This window comes from Bombyx mori, chromosome 21, assembly GCF_030269925.1.
Source record: "Bombyx mori chromosome 21, ASM3026992v2".
Lineage (NCBI taxonomy): Eukaryota > Metazoa > Arthropoda > Insecta > Lepidoptera > Bombycidae > Bombyx > Bombyx mori.
Genome location: NC_085127.1, coordinates 9639453 through 9654808, shown reverse-complemented (window position 1 = coordinate 9654808; position 15356 = coordinate 9639453). Strand labels below are relative to the sequence as shown.

The 15356-nt window shown below is 38.9% G+C and overlaps 1 protein-coding gene across 4 annotated transcripts in view; it reads left to right on the top strand.

Annotated features, from left to right (window-relative positions):
• LOC101742988 (dmX-like protein 2) overlaps positions 1-15356 on the top strand; it is a 60182-nt gene that overhangs the window by 12327 nt on the left and 32499 nt on the right. For 3 of the 4 annotated variants that reach the window (XM_038018599.2, XM_062674733.1, XM_062674731.1), the window contains exons 11-29: positions 1324-1510; positions 2600-2784; positions 3920-4030; positions 5023-5207; positions 5715-5829; positions 6916-7108; positions 7980-8127; positions 8572-8776; positions 9604-9819; positions 10019-10170; positions 10525-10670; positions 10814-10920; positions 11315-11622; positions 12142-12426; positions 12513-12776; positions 13443-13592; positions 13905-14056; positions 14194-14257; positions 14786-14863. In XM_038018599.2, the coding sequence (XP_037874527.1) occupies positions 1324-1510; positions 2600-2784; positions 3920-4030; positions 5023-5207; positions 5715-5829; positions 6916-7108; positions 7980-8127; positions 8572-8776; positions 9604-9819; positions 10019-10170; positions 10525-10670; positions 10814-10920; positions 11315-11622; positions 12142-12426; positions 12513-12776; positions 13443-13592; positions 13905-14056; positions 14194-14257; positions 14786-14863 (3251 nt within the window). The remainder of the gene's footprint in view (positions 1-1323; positions 1511-2599; positions 2785-3919; positions 4031-5022; positions 5208-5714; positions 5830-6915; positions 7109-7979; positions 8128-8571; positions 8777-9603; positions 9820-10018; positions 10171-10524; positions 10671-10813; positions 10921-11314; positions 11623-12141; positions 12427-12512; positions 12777-13442; positions 13593-13904; positions 14057-14193; positions 14258-14785; positions 14864-15356) is intronic. The other variant, XM_062674732.1, reaches the window with a different exon arrangement.

The window sequence follows — 15356 nt, the reverse complement described above, 5'->3', positions numbered from 1 at the left end:
TTTTTATATTAATTATGTATTTTCAAATTAAACGCAAAGATTATTTTAACATAAAACATATTACGACGATGGATGAAAGATGTGATGGATAGCTTTTTATTTGCTTATCTGATCATTCCATGCCGCTTAGGACATAGGCGGCCTAGTCATCATTTGACAAAAATACAGTCTGAGGATAACAGCAATAGTGATGAGCCCCCAGGTAATATCGATAATAGAGAACATGCCACATTAAACCACATTACATATTAAATTAAAAACGCTTACATTGCTCAAAAAGACGTTTGTTCTGTTGTCTTTCTTATGCGGATAGGATTGTTTCACAGGTAATTTACACGTATCTGTAATAAAGGATCAATTTTTTTAATTATCCTCCCATAATTACTAATTTCCCAACTTAACTTGAAACATTATCACTATGGATTATATATAATTAAACTTAAATAGAAAAAAGCTATTTTCATTTCGCAGCCCATAACTGAATATTAAAATTTACCACGTTAAACGAACAAAACAATAACATATTATTATGTACATATTATTATTGAAATTTCATCGATTCACTCAGTAGCCAGTGTCTTCGTAGGCAATAAAATCGTATACAAAAGCTGAAAAGTGATTATACTTCATTTGGCCACAGCTACTTTCTTAACTATTCTTATTAAACAACAAAGTTCTTAGCACTGTTGTCGCGCTTGTTTTAAGGAAACATATTAATGAATTAAACATTGTTTTGTATGTAGGTTCTCTTAATGAAATTGCGGTTTAAACTTGTGACATTACTATAATTATTATTACAAATTGATTACAAGTTGCCGTGGCCGAAATTGTGTTTTTAATTGCAAATTATGCGCGTACGCTTAGCTAGTCCTTGGAGAAGTGGCCGGCGGCCGCGCTCCCAGCCGCGAGCCGAAACCTCCCTCCCGGCGCCTCTCCACTCAGGGACGGCTAGCAATGTGCCGGAACAAACATTATATATCTGTATAACATGATATTTCTAAGTGTTGATTTATGATCATATGTACATATGTGCGAATTATCTTCAGATATGAATTCTCAATCGAATTGCATAAAAACTAGCTCAACCTTCAAAACCAGACCGCATCAACATTCTGCGATAAAAATTGACGGAATATTAGTGTTTATTTTTGCGAACCAATAATATTTGTAAATTATTTTGAATTCTTTAACACGAATGTTTCTCATTGTTAATGGTGAATATAATTTTTTTTTACCTATCTGCTATTACATAATGTAATTTATGTCAATGTGTATTTCGGTTTTAAATAAAGAATACATATTATCGCTTTCTATGTTTAACAGCTACCGGCAACCATAGTCATCCAAGTTTATCGAACACAACATCAATAAACTCCATAGCGACCGACGTCACGTGCACCCATCTCCCGGACTCGCTTGACGCTAAAATCGAAGTGCTACTTCGGGACTGGCATCAAAGTCCTGATTTGCTTTTCTCGATACATCCCGTCGATGGGAGCTTTCTTATATGGTAAGTTCATTGTTTTCATCAAATCTAATATATTCAGTTAATTTTCAATTTTATTTTAAAGATATACATACGGTTTCAAACCGAAACGCATGATTATCTTTCACACTTATTTAATGTATGAAAAAACATAAGCATATAAAGTTATTTTTGTAAAATGTTGATTAATGAAAACTAATAAATATAATAGTAATAATTTTTTTTTCGCAGTTCGATTTTAATGTAATTTATAATTACTAAATTCTAAACACATCAATATGAACACTATGCTCGTGCTTTAGCAGTTACAGTATGTAGGCAGACGAATACGGCCCACCTGATGGTGAGTGTTTACCGTCGCCCATAGTCTTCAGTAATGCCAGGGGCACAGCCAAGCCCCTGCCTACCGATACTTTCCTGAAAGTCGTCGGTTAGTAATGTGAAGTGTGTTGGAAAATTCTAAGAATTGGCGTTTTCGCAACGTAATGACTAGGATCATTACGTCAGGCTGTGCTTATTATTATTATTTTTAAGGGATTTTATGACTTGGTAACTAAGACCTTTAAGTCATGTCTTATTGTATTTTATATTCTTATTTTTATGAAAAATGATAATATGGAGTGAAATGAAATGATATGAAATGAAATGAAATGAAATGAGATGAGATGATATGGGATGAAATACAATCTCAGTAAAATGGTGGTCATTTATTGAGATTTTTTCAGTGGATTTTTTGGAGGATGCCGAGAAGCTACGTTTTTTTTTTTTTTTTTTTTTTATTGCCCTTGTAGGCAGACGAGCATACGGCCCACCTGATGGTGAGTGGTTACCGTCGCCCATGGACTTCAGCAATGCCAGGGGCAGAGCCAAGCCGCTGCCTACCGTACCTACGTCCGACCTACGTCCAGCAGCTTGTTTCATTTTTCCACATTTGTGCACTTTCACAGATGATAAACAGTTAATAAACCACCGTTATTACACATTTAAACCACACAACTTCACTCCTCGCGTTCCCGTCAAAAAGTCGTTTTCGCAACGTACGGGCTTGTGTTGTGCTTGTTAACTCACCTGCCAGAGACTAATGAACAATTTCGAAACGAATAAATCGTGCAGGGTTTGCGAATGGCTCGACGAGTTGCAAGCGGGCGCGATCCGGCAAGCGCAGGTATCGTTTTCTGCTCGCATCCCGTGCGCCTTCCCGCTGGGCGACGCCACCACCATGTGCACGCCGGCCGCGCTCTACCACGCCGCCGCGCAGCCGCTCTACGTCAGGCACAGAACGAAGCCGGTCGTACCAGGTATAGCTATGAATTATATAGCCTTTATTACCAATATCCATTCTTATATTTATAATATAATTTGAAATTAAAGGGATTGACATGTTACAAAAACAAAACAAAAAAACTTATTATTCCCACTGAAAACTACACTGACCCTTTTCCTTGAACAGTCGAGCGAAGCCACGGGTAATAGCTCATACTGTAATAAAAATTTGGTTGTGACCTATGCCATTAGTCCTAAAACTTCCCCACCTTCTGTAGTAGTTTCTCTGAATTCATTATATAACTCAACTCTGTTATGCCTCTTCTGCTATGTTTAGTCTCGGGTTCTAAGTCACTACTTTATGGTTAACATAGGAGCTGTGCTACCTAGTCGGATAACGGTCAATAGAAAAAAGAAAGAACCCACCATTTTCAAAATACCACTACCATACTACTCGCAATGTAGGTAAACATAGCGTTTATAAAACATATCATATGGCTCTGATAAAACTATAAAAATCGTTTGCGCTGAGGTAGTTGTAACGTTTTTCACTTTTCTTTTGATGCTTTGTTGATTCGCTTCGATGATTCAAATAATTCAGACACGATTCCACAATCCAACAGCAATCATAGTGATAGGATAAGAATTAAAGCATTAATGGGTAGACAGGTAAGATGATAGGAAATTATTGAAGTTATACTTCTTTAGGCGCGTTATGAAAAATTGTTGAGAGTGAAATTTTACGATGCGCGCGCACCGTGACACAAAATTAACAGAATGAAGTTGCCCACTAAATCGCTCATTACAATACGACCGACGTAACTTGGCGAGTCTGAATTTAGCCGCAGGTGAACTTTCCGAACCGTACCGAGAATTAGCGAATCTATACGATGTCAAGAAAAGGGATGTCCAATATGCGTGCTTGAGGATGCTGTTTAATCGATTTTTTTTCAAATTGATTAAAATTTACATAAAAAAAAGGAAATAAATTTAATAAAAATAAAGTATAACATCTTACACGTGTACTTATGTACGCCATAAGTACACGCACCCTTTTTTATGAGTAGTTCGAGGAGGCCGGTGTTACATTCTCGTATTTTCCGAAAATTGTCATTAACATAGAACATCTAGGTTAGAGAAACCTCATTTAATAATTAACTAAAAATATAGGTCAACAACAGCAAACCGAAACCGTAACGACTCCGTTAGCAAGTGTTCAAGAAGAGAAAGAAGAAAACGAGTGGCCTAAAGCCGAGGAGCAAACCGAAGCCCAGGAAAATGGTAAGAACTGTTTCACAGGTGATCTTAACGATTAATAATCGGGATACACAGCCACCCGGCCCCAAGTTAGGATTCCATGTTTTTTTAAATATATTTATAAGGTTGAACGAGTTCACGGCTTACATGGCGTTAAGTGGTCAGTTTTTACAATACAACGTCTGCCTCACCTTTCAAACCGAACCGCATTACTGATTCACGGTAGAAATAGGCATAGTGGGAGCCCTATGGAAACCGGAAAATGATATACATATATAATAAAATACTAAATAAATAGCAAGATATTACTCTGATACCTTGTATAATAAATACATATAAACATATATTTCGACAATCCAGATGAGATGGGATGAAATAATGTCTCAGTAAAATGGTGGTTATTTACTAAAATCTCATTGGACTTTCTTGAAGAATTCGAGAAGCTAAGTCCAGTAACTTTTCATTTTTGTTCATGTTGTGCACTTTCACAGGTGCTAAACATTTAATAACACATTTTGGAAGTCGTCGTGGCCTAACGGATAAGACGTCCGGTGCATTCGTGTTGAGCGATGCACCGATGTTCGAATCTCAGGCGGGTACCAATTTTTCTAATGAAATACGTACTCAACAAATGTTCACGATTGACTTCTACGGTGAAGGAATAACATCGTGAAATAAAAATGAAACCCGCAAAATTATAATTTGCGTAATTACTGGTGGTAGGACCTCTTGTGAGTCCGCGCGGATAGGTACCACCGCCCTGCCTATTTCTGCCGTGAAGCAGTAATGCGTTTCGGTTTGAAGGGTGGGGCAGCCGTTGTAACTATACTGAGACCTTAGAACTTATATCTCAAGGTGGGTCGCGCATTTACGTTGTGGATGTCTATGGGTTCCAGTAACCACTTAACACCAGGTGGGCTGTGAGCTCGTCTACACATCTAAGCAATAAAAAAAAAAAATTTAAACCTGAAGATACACTAAATGAACAGAACTTATATTGCACTATAATTTAATAGGGAACCTAGAAGAAAATAACAACGACATGCAGCGGAAGACGAGCGTAACAAACGAAGACGTCGGCGAGAATCAAGAAGGCGATGTGTTAGATTCGGCCCCGGTCATCTCCATGGTCACCAACCACACCAATGGCACTCTCAACTTATGGCAGCTGACATTCGACGACAAATCGAAATTTTCACAGGTTGGACCTTTTTAGTACGCTTTTATTAGCTTCAGACGTATGTATGTTTGTAACGGAATCTTTGAACATGATTTTGATCCCCTTTAAAAGTCGGATTAACTCGAAATTTGGTATACTTATTAAGGACCGATTACAATTCAGTATTAAAAAAAAATTGAAAATATTGAAATTCAACTAAAAAATGAAAAATAAATAATAGTTTAAAAAAACTAACAAAATGCGCTTGCATTGTATGATATTATCAAAATAACCCTTCTACTCATATCTGTTCATAAAGTATTTATAACTACTGATACCATGCACCCCACGCTTTTTTTTACAATAAAATCATTTTTTCTTACACTATTTTAAATTCAAAATTATTAAAATTTAGTTTCTATTTTTTCGTTGGATTTTCTATAAAAGCGTATTTTGTTAGTTTTTTTAAACTATTATTTATTTTAAATTGTCTTTAAAGATATCAGACAATTTCAATAAATAAATATAATTTATTTGGTGACGTTTCAGGTGCTGTCTATAGGTCACGCGTCGAGAGCATCCGGACACAGATTTAGAGTAAACGACATCACTTGCCATCCAGTATTACCTCTGCTACTAACAACGAGTCATCATAATATATCTGGTTAGTTGCACTTTTTTAGAACACACCGTGTTCGCTTTGTGAGAGATAGTTTTTTTGGTTCAACAAAATTTTTGGAATTTTAATACAATTGATTAATTATAGGTAAATATAACATATTTCGTTCGTTAATGATTGTAATAACTAAGATTATCTACTAATAATATTTATATTTTAAGTAGTTAGTCACAGCTAGTTAGATATTTTTAGTAGTTGATCAGCCCGTAGTTAGCACATATTTTTTTGTGTTGTTTTTAAAATCTACAATTCGAAACAAATTCGCGTATTGAGAAACTGATCAAATTTATTTGAATTTAGAATTAGTTTTTCTCTAAGCATCTGTAATTTTTGTATATACTGTGGCAAAATCAATGCCTAAGGCGTTGAAGCCATTCTTTTATAAAATAAATAAAAAAAGAAATCACTCAAAGGAAAGTTATTTTAAAATGTATATTAGTTTTTATTTATTTACTAGCTGACCTAGCAGACTTCGTAGTGCCTCAATCGATAAATAAAAGACCTAAACTTTTGTATAAAATAAACTTAAACAAAAGGAATCGGTCCGACGTGGGACACATCAAAGGAAAAACAAAATTGTTATTTTTATTTAATTCCGAACATTTTCATATTTATCTACCTATTAAAACTTCTCTAGACTTCCACACCACAAATAATTCAAGATTAAAATTAGCCAAATCGGTTCAGCCGTTCTCGAGTTTTAGCGAGACTAACGAACAGCAATTCATTTTTATATATAGAGATTGCTTAGATGGGTGGACGAGCTCACAACCCATCTGGTGTTGAGTGGTTACTGGAGCCCATAGACATCTACAACGTAAATGCGCCATCCACCATGAGTTAAGTTCTAAGGTCTCAGTATAATTACAACGGCTGCCCCACCCTTCAAACCGACACGCATTACTGCTTCACGGTATAAATAGGCAGGGTTGTGGTACCTACCCGTGCGGACTAACAATAGGTCCTACCACCAGTATATACTGTGACATTGGCAAAATCAATATCTAAGACGTTGGAGTCATTGCTTTATAAAAAAATATATAAGATCACTTATTGTATGTTTGATAACAGACAGCAACAGAGACCATCACAAGTTCGAGGACGACACGGCGGCGGGCGGGCTGTGCTCGGAGCTGATCATGTGGCGCGTGGAGTGCGTGGGCCCGCTCGGCAAGTCGGGCGGCGTGTCCGAGCTGGCGCGGGTCAACTCGCCGCACCTGTCCGCCTTCAGCAACGTCGCCTGGCTGCCCACGCTGCTGCCGAGGTGAGGCCCGATTGTTGTTACGAGCCATCGTTGAAATGGAACCTTCTAGAACCGCTATTGGTTTTGAAATTAAATTTCGTATCGTTGCAATTTGAAAGTCGATGAAACAAATAACGAGCACTATATAATGTAGCCTCCGGGAAAATCAGATTGAATTCCCTCAACGTTTCACTTTTACTGCGCGTGAATTTTACACAATATTTTTCTGTTTTAATTATTCAAAGATTAGTATATGTTTGACAAACCTAATGATTTCGATTCCGGCACTTATACAGCTCAGAAACTCGGACAGATTACGCGATTTTAGATTATTCGTATAGTGTGATTTTTCCTACTGCGATCTGTATACGACAGACATTATATACACTTGCATTCGCGAATCATCTGCTCTTTGGCCGTTAAATATCCTTCGGAAGCCCTCGGACAACTTTTTGTAAATCCCATCCCTCCTGGCTCAGCTCGTGCTCGCCCCTGCCCGGATGAAATTGGAAGGGCCTTTGGGTCACTAAAGCTTCCTAAAAAAACATATACACCTTGTATAATAATATGTATATCGCCAAGCAGTTAACCGTTTAACCTACCTTGTTAGAGCTATTACAATCTAATCAAGAATTCGATCTCATGAATCAAGATGAGTAGTGGTTTCTACGTTGTTTTGCCTGTGGTCTCCACGATCAGATAGACAATCGACGTCAGTTGATTCATTTCAAACCATTTTGTGTTGTGCTTGTTGTGCCTCTTCGTCAAACAGTAACAGATACCTCTAGCTTAGTTGCTAATATTGGCGCAAATTATTTTAAATACCGTAACACAACAGCATTGTTCAGTGTTTTAATTTTATTAACATACAACCACTTGATTTTTTACGCAGTACTACTCTGGGAAACTTGTCCAATTCGCCGTCGGCGTGCTTCGTGGCTAGCGACGGCGAGAGTCTCCGCGTGTTCCAAGCTGTGATCGACGCACGAACGTTGCTGGCTGAGATCGCTACTTCTGAAAGACGCCACAAAGATACAACAGTAATTATTTTTAAGAAACCTATATTTGTTTTTAATATAATGTTACGCGCTGGGGTTCGGGATAAATAAAATTCAACCGAAGTAAAACTTAAAAACGCTCAACAAACACTTTAAAACTCTCAATTCACTTGTTCCGCTTCTCTTCAGGTGATTCGTTCGCTGTTTCGCTTCGAGTAGTTCCGATTACTGACTGACTGCGTGCCATCCAATGTGCAACGCCTTTATAGTCGATACCACATCCCTAGAATTATCAAGAATATTCCACACATCTCTAGTATTGTTTCCACTATCTGACAATAGATGGCGTTGTACTTCTTGAGCGTTCTAGGTGCTACTAGATCCTTGGATATTCGTTCGACTATTCGGCGATAGATGGCGTTATTCTTTCCGACGTAACAATAATAAAGAAAAAGGGTTTGTCTAAGACATTGTTTTTTCGTGCAGCTACCTGACACAATGTCAGTGTCGTCTGACTCGACGTTAGAAGAAGCCGGTGGTGGGATACCCCTGCACGACCGCATCAAGATCGTGTCGCAGCAGTCCACGGCGCGGCCCGGCGCCATCATACAGCTGCACGCCATCGCGGACGCGACGCACGACTGGCACAACACGCAGCTGCTGCACGTATTCCAGGAACAACTAATTACAGGTTCGCTAAATATTGGAGAAAAAAAAACTTGGAAATTTTGTTACCGCAGTAAAGGTCTTGAACGTTAGAAAAAATATGATGTCTGATATTTTTTGTATCAGAGACCTGGTTATGTTTATCTCACAGTACATACGGCTATTACATTTTTATTTAGGTTTGTTATGCTCATTTTGAAGAGAAAACTTCTTCATGTTTAAAAAAATAATTGAAATCAATTTTTCCTCCTACCTTATCGCGGACGGGTAATATCACTAAAGCTCGTCAATAGCTATAAAAAATTAGAATTTAATTTAACAAAGGCCTGAATAGCAAGTTGAAGTACAAAAAACTTGTTTTAATCTTGTTGATTTGGTGAAAGATGTTGTGACACATAGTGGAAAACAAGGTACTTAACTATTTTGTGTTTTGCCTGTTACAAATAATTAGAAAAAAAGTGCGCGTGCAACTTGGTGCAAGTGTATGAAGTGAAACTTCTTTTTCGATGTGTAGCATTGTGGTTTTCTTCATTTTTCATCCTTAAATCAGATTGCTCCTGTAATAGGGAATGCTGTCTATAAGAAATGCGACATCTTCAACATTCTTATTATATATATTCTAAATTATAGATAGATTTTTTTTTTTATATACTTCAATAAATATTGGACGCTACTCGTTGCTAACGTCGCGCTGTCCTGTAACAGGTATACTATGCGCATGCGTTCGAGTGCCACGCATTCACTCTCGCTCTGTCTCTTTCTAGTATGGTAGCGTTAGACGCTTAACGCAACCTTGTTGGAAGTCGCATTAGAAGTTTCACTTCAATAACAAACAAATTGCTTGGCGAGCAGGCGAACGCACAATGGCAGACGCAGAGAATCCAGATGCGGGCGTGGACGGCTGCGACGTGAACACGATCACCGAGACGGGCCTCGAGGCCATAGTGGACCTCCGTAAAACGGCGGTCTTCAACGAGCCCTTCTACATCGTCGTGCTGGAGCGGACCGACGGCGGCTCCACCGTGCACATGTGGCGGCTCACCGTGTCCTCGCAGGGGGATCCAGCCGGTACCAATCTGATCACGTAAACTACTATAGCCTCCCTATCTAGATTCCACTAATTTACAAACTTAACTATAAATGTGGAAATGAACGAATGAAACTTGAAAACTACTTATCATACATCGATGGTACTATAGTAGAGACGTTCTCTAGAGCAACAACAACAAGTATACCAGATTCTATTACAATTTTTAATTGTTTTCAGATGATTTAACAAACAGCATGATGTACGTTCCGGATAGTGCCTTAGTGCAGGAAGAAGAGGGCGAGTCTCGTAAGAACTCAGTGTCCATGGACAACGACAGAACTTTACCTCCTCCACAACCAAACTCTCATCTATCTATATCTACCAAAAAGGTAATACCCATTTCTGAAAACTAAAAGTTATAATTTGGGTCCGCACGTTTGTTATGGCTTAGATAAGTGAACGGGCGCTAGCCCACCCGGATTAAGTGGTAACGGGAGCCCATAGACATCAACAACGTGAATGCCGCCGCCCCCTTCAACATGAGTTTTAAATCTCAGCTTTTTAGTACAACGGCTATCCCATCCTTCAAACACAAGGCTCACAAGTCGTCCTACCACTAGTACTAATGCAAATTATAATTTATGTGAGTTTGATTATTGCCTTAAACATTTGATAGTTATAATTCGTGCGCCCTATAAGTTTAGATTATAATTTTAAATATCACCAAATCATAATATTTAAAGGTATGTGAATGCCCTCTGTCCTTGCCTGATGGAGTTGACGTCATTCACGCAACTCCTGCCGCGGGACACCTGAGTTCAGCCTCGATATACCCGGCGTGCCTGGCTCCTTACATACTAGCAACGGCTTGCTCTGACAGCACTCTAAGGTAAAATAACATAATAAATATAGAACTCTTTGTTACATCACTGATATTACACACTTACGGTTTCCTTTTTTTTACAATAGGTTTTTCTTGATTTTGAGTTTCGATCTGGATTATTTTGTATTATTTATTCTTTTCTTTTTCAGATTTTGGAGATGCAACGTAACAAACAATGAAAATGACGATTTCGAATATACTTGGAAAGAATGGGAAATGATGAATAAAGACCAAGAATCCACAATAGATATTCCAGGTAAAATAAAGTAAAACATATAATTAATGAAAATATGATGAAGATAATTAACAAATTAAAGAGCGGATGATTAGCGTGGTATGGACATGTGGTGCGTAGAGAGAAGGTGCATGTGACTAGGATGTGTGGAAATGGTGGTGCAAGGTAGAGGGGAAAGAGGTCGACCGAAGAAGATACGGAAGGAGTGTGTGAATGACGATATGCGAGAGAGAGGAGTGAGTGTTGAGATGACGGCTAATAGAAGAGAACGGAAGAGAAAAATTAGCTGTGCCGACCCCATCTAGTGGGGATAAGGTAGAGAAAAAGAAGAAGATGATGGAGGTTATACTGTAATTAGTAGCATCAATTGCTTAAAAATGTATCTAAATTGCTTTGTCGTGATGATCGTGGACAGGTCAGCCCCTCCATATCAGCGCCGCGTACTCGGGGCGCATCGCGTGCGCGTACAAGTGCGGGAGGTCGTTCACCCGGCCGAAGGCGAGCAGCGCGGCCGCCAGCACCAGCCCGGACGCGCGCTTCGTGAACCTCTGCGTGTGCGTGTACGAGTGCGAGAGCACGGGCGGCGCCGAGTGGCTGCTGGAGGACACCATCCCGCTGCGGAACGTCAGCCTGCCGCGCGTGGGCGTCGGCGCCGACACGCAGATCGACTTGTCCTATCTCAACGATACGTCCTTCATGCAGAAGAAGCAACGACTGAATCAAGTCAGTAAATAATATCGACTAATATTCAACGTACATACGCACTTATCTATATGTTAAATACGTGAAGCAAAAACTTTGTACCCCTTTTTTCGAAAATTGCGCGGACGGAGGAGTATAAAATTTCCCACACTTATAGGGAGTATAGAGAAAGAGTGCAGATTAATATTTTTATTGAAATTATGCATAAAAAATACATTAAAACAATAAAATAAAAACATTACACACACTACCGTGTATCTGACACACACACGCATGCATACTATTTGTTTATTGTCAAACTTTTCTTATTGCTTATAATCTGTGGTCAAACTGAGAATAGATTAAATATTGTTTGTCTTTATTAACATTTGTGTAAAGTGTAGTCTTGGCGAAATCTGTGATTGTAGAAGTATAACAGTCTTTGACAATAGAATCATATTAGTGTACAAACTTATAACTTCAATTAATTATAGTCGAATTTCGACTACCAGGGGACTACTAGTACGAGAATGTACTTTAAACGCTTAATTGCCTGTATAGGTTCTTCAAACGTTATCATCCGACGAAAGCCGAAACGGTCGCAACGGGGAAGGCGACACGGGTAAATCGGCTGGACTTCTAGCGGTACCCTCGTTCAGCACTCTACAATCGTTACGTAGAAGCATTATGGAGAATGGCAACACCTGTCCCTTGACACAAAAACACCTTGTGCAACTAGACTGGGTGTCAAAGGAGGATGGATCGCACATATTGACGGTAGCAGTCGGATCTAGAGTGTTGTTGTTCACACCGGTTTCTAGTGATCTCGCACAGGCTAACCTGAAGGTCAGTTAATTAGATTTATGTCAATTTTGAACTTGCTTTAACAAAAAAAACCAGTACATATTTTATGATTGTTTTTTTAACGGCAGGCTATGAAGGAATCAATAAACAACAATCGTCCTATATTGCGGAAGGCGTCGTCACTAGCGGCTCCGCTGTTTGTTGAAGAGATACGATGGATGCAACTTCGGCGTATCGAATTGAAAACGGCGGACGGCTTGCCCCCTCTCCCTATGCAAATATCGTGGGTGAGGGACGGTATACTGGTCGTCGGAATGGACTCGGAAATGCACGTGTATTCCCAATGGAAGCCAGAGAATCCACAGACGGCGGGAGGACAGATTGGAGCGCCGGTAAGAATCTTTTTTTTTTTTAATTTAATAACTAGAAAGTAGATTATTCGGTGTATTGCTGTCTTTGTGGTGGTACGTACCTGTGCGAGTTTGTTATACGCCTCTCGTTAACCGCACCTATCTAGTGTGAAAAAGATGTGTGGTGTCGTGGGACACTGGCTAGGAACGAAGTTCCTTATTATAAAAATATTAATTTTAAGTTCTATTCGAGGTATAAAGAAAATAATTATTCGGGTATGCATTTTTTATTTATTTTATTCTTAATTTTTTTATTTGTACACACTGTTAATATAATACAGTAATTGCGATAAGATATAAAAAATGGCGAGCTTAACTCAGCAATTGAGTTATCTACCAGCTAACCATTCTTAAAGAAGAAAACACATGAGTGATTTTTTATTATGATTTTTTTATTGATAAAAATAAAATAAAACTACTTTACAAGGTTATCATCTTGATTATCGCAATGATTTATAAAAGGTATATAATAAACATATGTTATTTTTTGTACGTTATTACAAAGTTAAGTCGTACACTGTGTTCATTACTAAAAATCTTACGCTATCCGGTTACGGTACCCCTCTGCACCATCCCATAAGGAACTTCGTTAAAAAAATGTGCATATCCAGATGGATCTAATTTAGTAAATGCCAATAAATTACTTAGGAATTGGAAGAAGGAAGTGAATCTCGAGCCCTCCGAGACTCTGACTTGCGGGTGTCAGCGCCCCATCTGCAACGTGTCTCCTCCATCAACCTGCAGCTGCTGGAGCGTGACGCGAGGAGACGAAACAAGACGCAGCCTGACCAGCCACAGGTGGATATCTAAGACCAAAATGAAATTTAAGCGATTTTTCAATTCAATTGACCAATTGATAAAATTTCATTCGCATTTTTTGTTATGACAATACACCTTATTATCATTATGTTTCCGTTTAAGGACAGTTGTAATAGTTATATGTTCAATTTAATAAAACAGTTCGGAATTCCTGAAACGCGAATCTAATTAAAGATGATGTCTATGTCCGGCATATAGTAAACACTTTTCTTATACTAAAAAAGTTTCGGGCAAGGTACGTCATCGCGCTTAGTTGTAAAATACTATTTTGAGTGATTGTGGTGTTTCTAGCCGCTACTAGACTACATGCCAGACTACGGATTGTTCGAAGCGTCGCAGATGGCGTGCCCCGTCCTGCCTCAGTATCATCCCAAACAACTCATGGAACTACTCAACAGCGGCAAAATACGATGGGTCAAAGCAATTCTTGCGCATCTCGTCAGGTAAACAATTATATAACTAAATCCATTTTACCTATTAGGTTAGTCTTCTGTAGGACTGAATTTTTTTACCAACAATCATTAAATCAATAAAGAAAGTTATTAACGAAAGAAAAGTCAAAATATATTTCCGTCGACAGATGTATCGGCGGAACATACACTGGTCGTAGTTCGACAGGAGACGAGGACAGTTTGTCCAGACAGGTATTTTAAACTAACGCTAATTTGTCACTACAGATAAATTACTCATTTTCTATCTTAAGAATTCAGATGCAAGAAAATGAGTGGCAAGCTTTAAAACGCGCATATTGTGTTAAACATAACATTTATAGATCACACAATTCAACGCTTTTCGGCATTTATCGGCGTTGCATTCAGATTACATTCAAATTGCCAACGTGTCGTGACATCAACACATTGCATTTTATGCATTCGGCTTCCTGGCATGCGAATGGATACGTCATAGATTGACACACGTATTGTATATCCCACATCTTATCTACAAATTTCACTCACGACCACATTAAATCAAGAATATTTGGGAGCAAGATAGAAAGTAAGATATATCTGCATAGGTTTTTTTTTTAATCTGTATACATATTATTGTAATTTTTTTACAAAATATATAAATGCAATTAAAAAAAAAAATACAGTGTCGTATATGTTGTAAATATGCAATGTGAGTCTCTGTGAGTGTACGGCGTGTGGAGTGCATGTGGGCGGTTGTTGCAGCGCGGCTGGTCTCGCTCGCGCACTCTGTCCGTGTCGTTCGCCGCCGGCGCCGCTTCGCCGCTAGATGGCGTTGCACAGGTAAATTAAATTTTGTACATGAATGAACAAGATAATCTACGAAATGTTCACTTTGAAAAGGCGGCACGACATGAGAACCCTCTTGTCGTGGCCGCTGGAAACTACATACCTGATCATGTAGACCGAATGGTAAACAATCGACGTCGCCTAAAGCACGTCATTACGGATCCTCCTGATCCATTAACGGTGTTTTTTGGCACCACAAGCACCGGTCACCATCCTCGTCGAACCTGTCGCTTGCGACGAAGGGCTCGACGAGCGAATTAATCCATAGACACAGCCCACTGAGTTTCTCGCCGGATCTTCTCAGTGGGTCGCGTTTCCGATCCGGCGGTAGATTCTGCGAAGCACGGCTCTTGCTAGGGTCAGTGTTAGCAACACTCCGGATTGAGCCCCGTGAGCTCACGGGCGAAGCTGAAATAGCCTCTCAAGGCTATCAGCATAGGTAGGAAAAAAAAGACGAAATGTTGACATTTCTAAAAATCAATCCTAA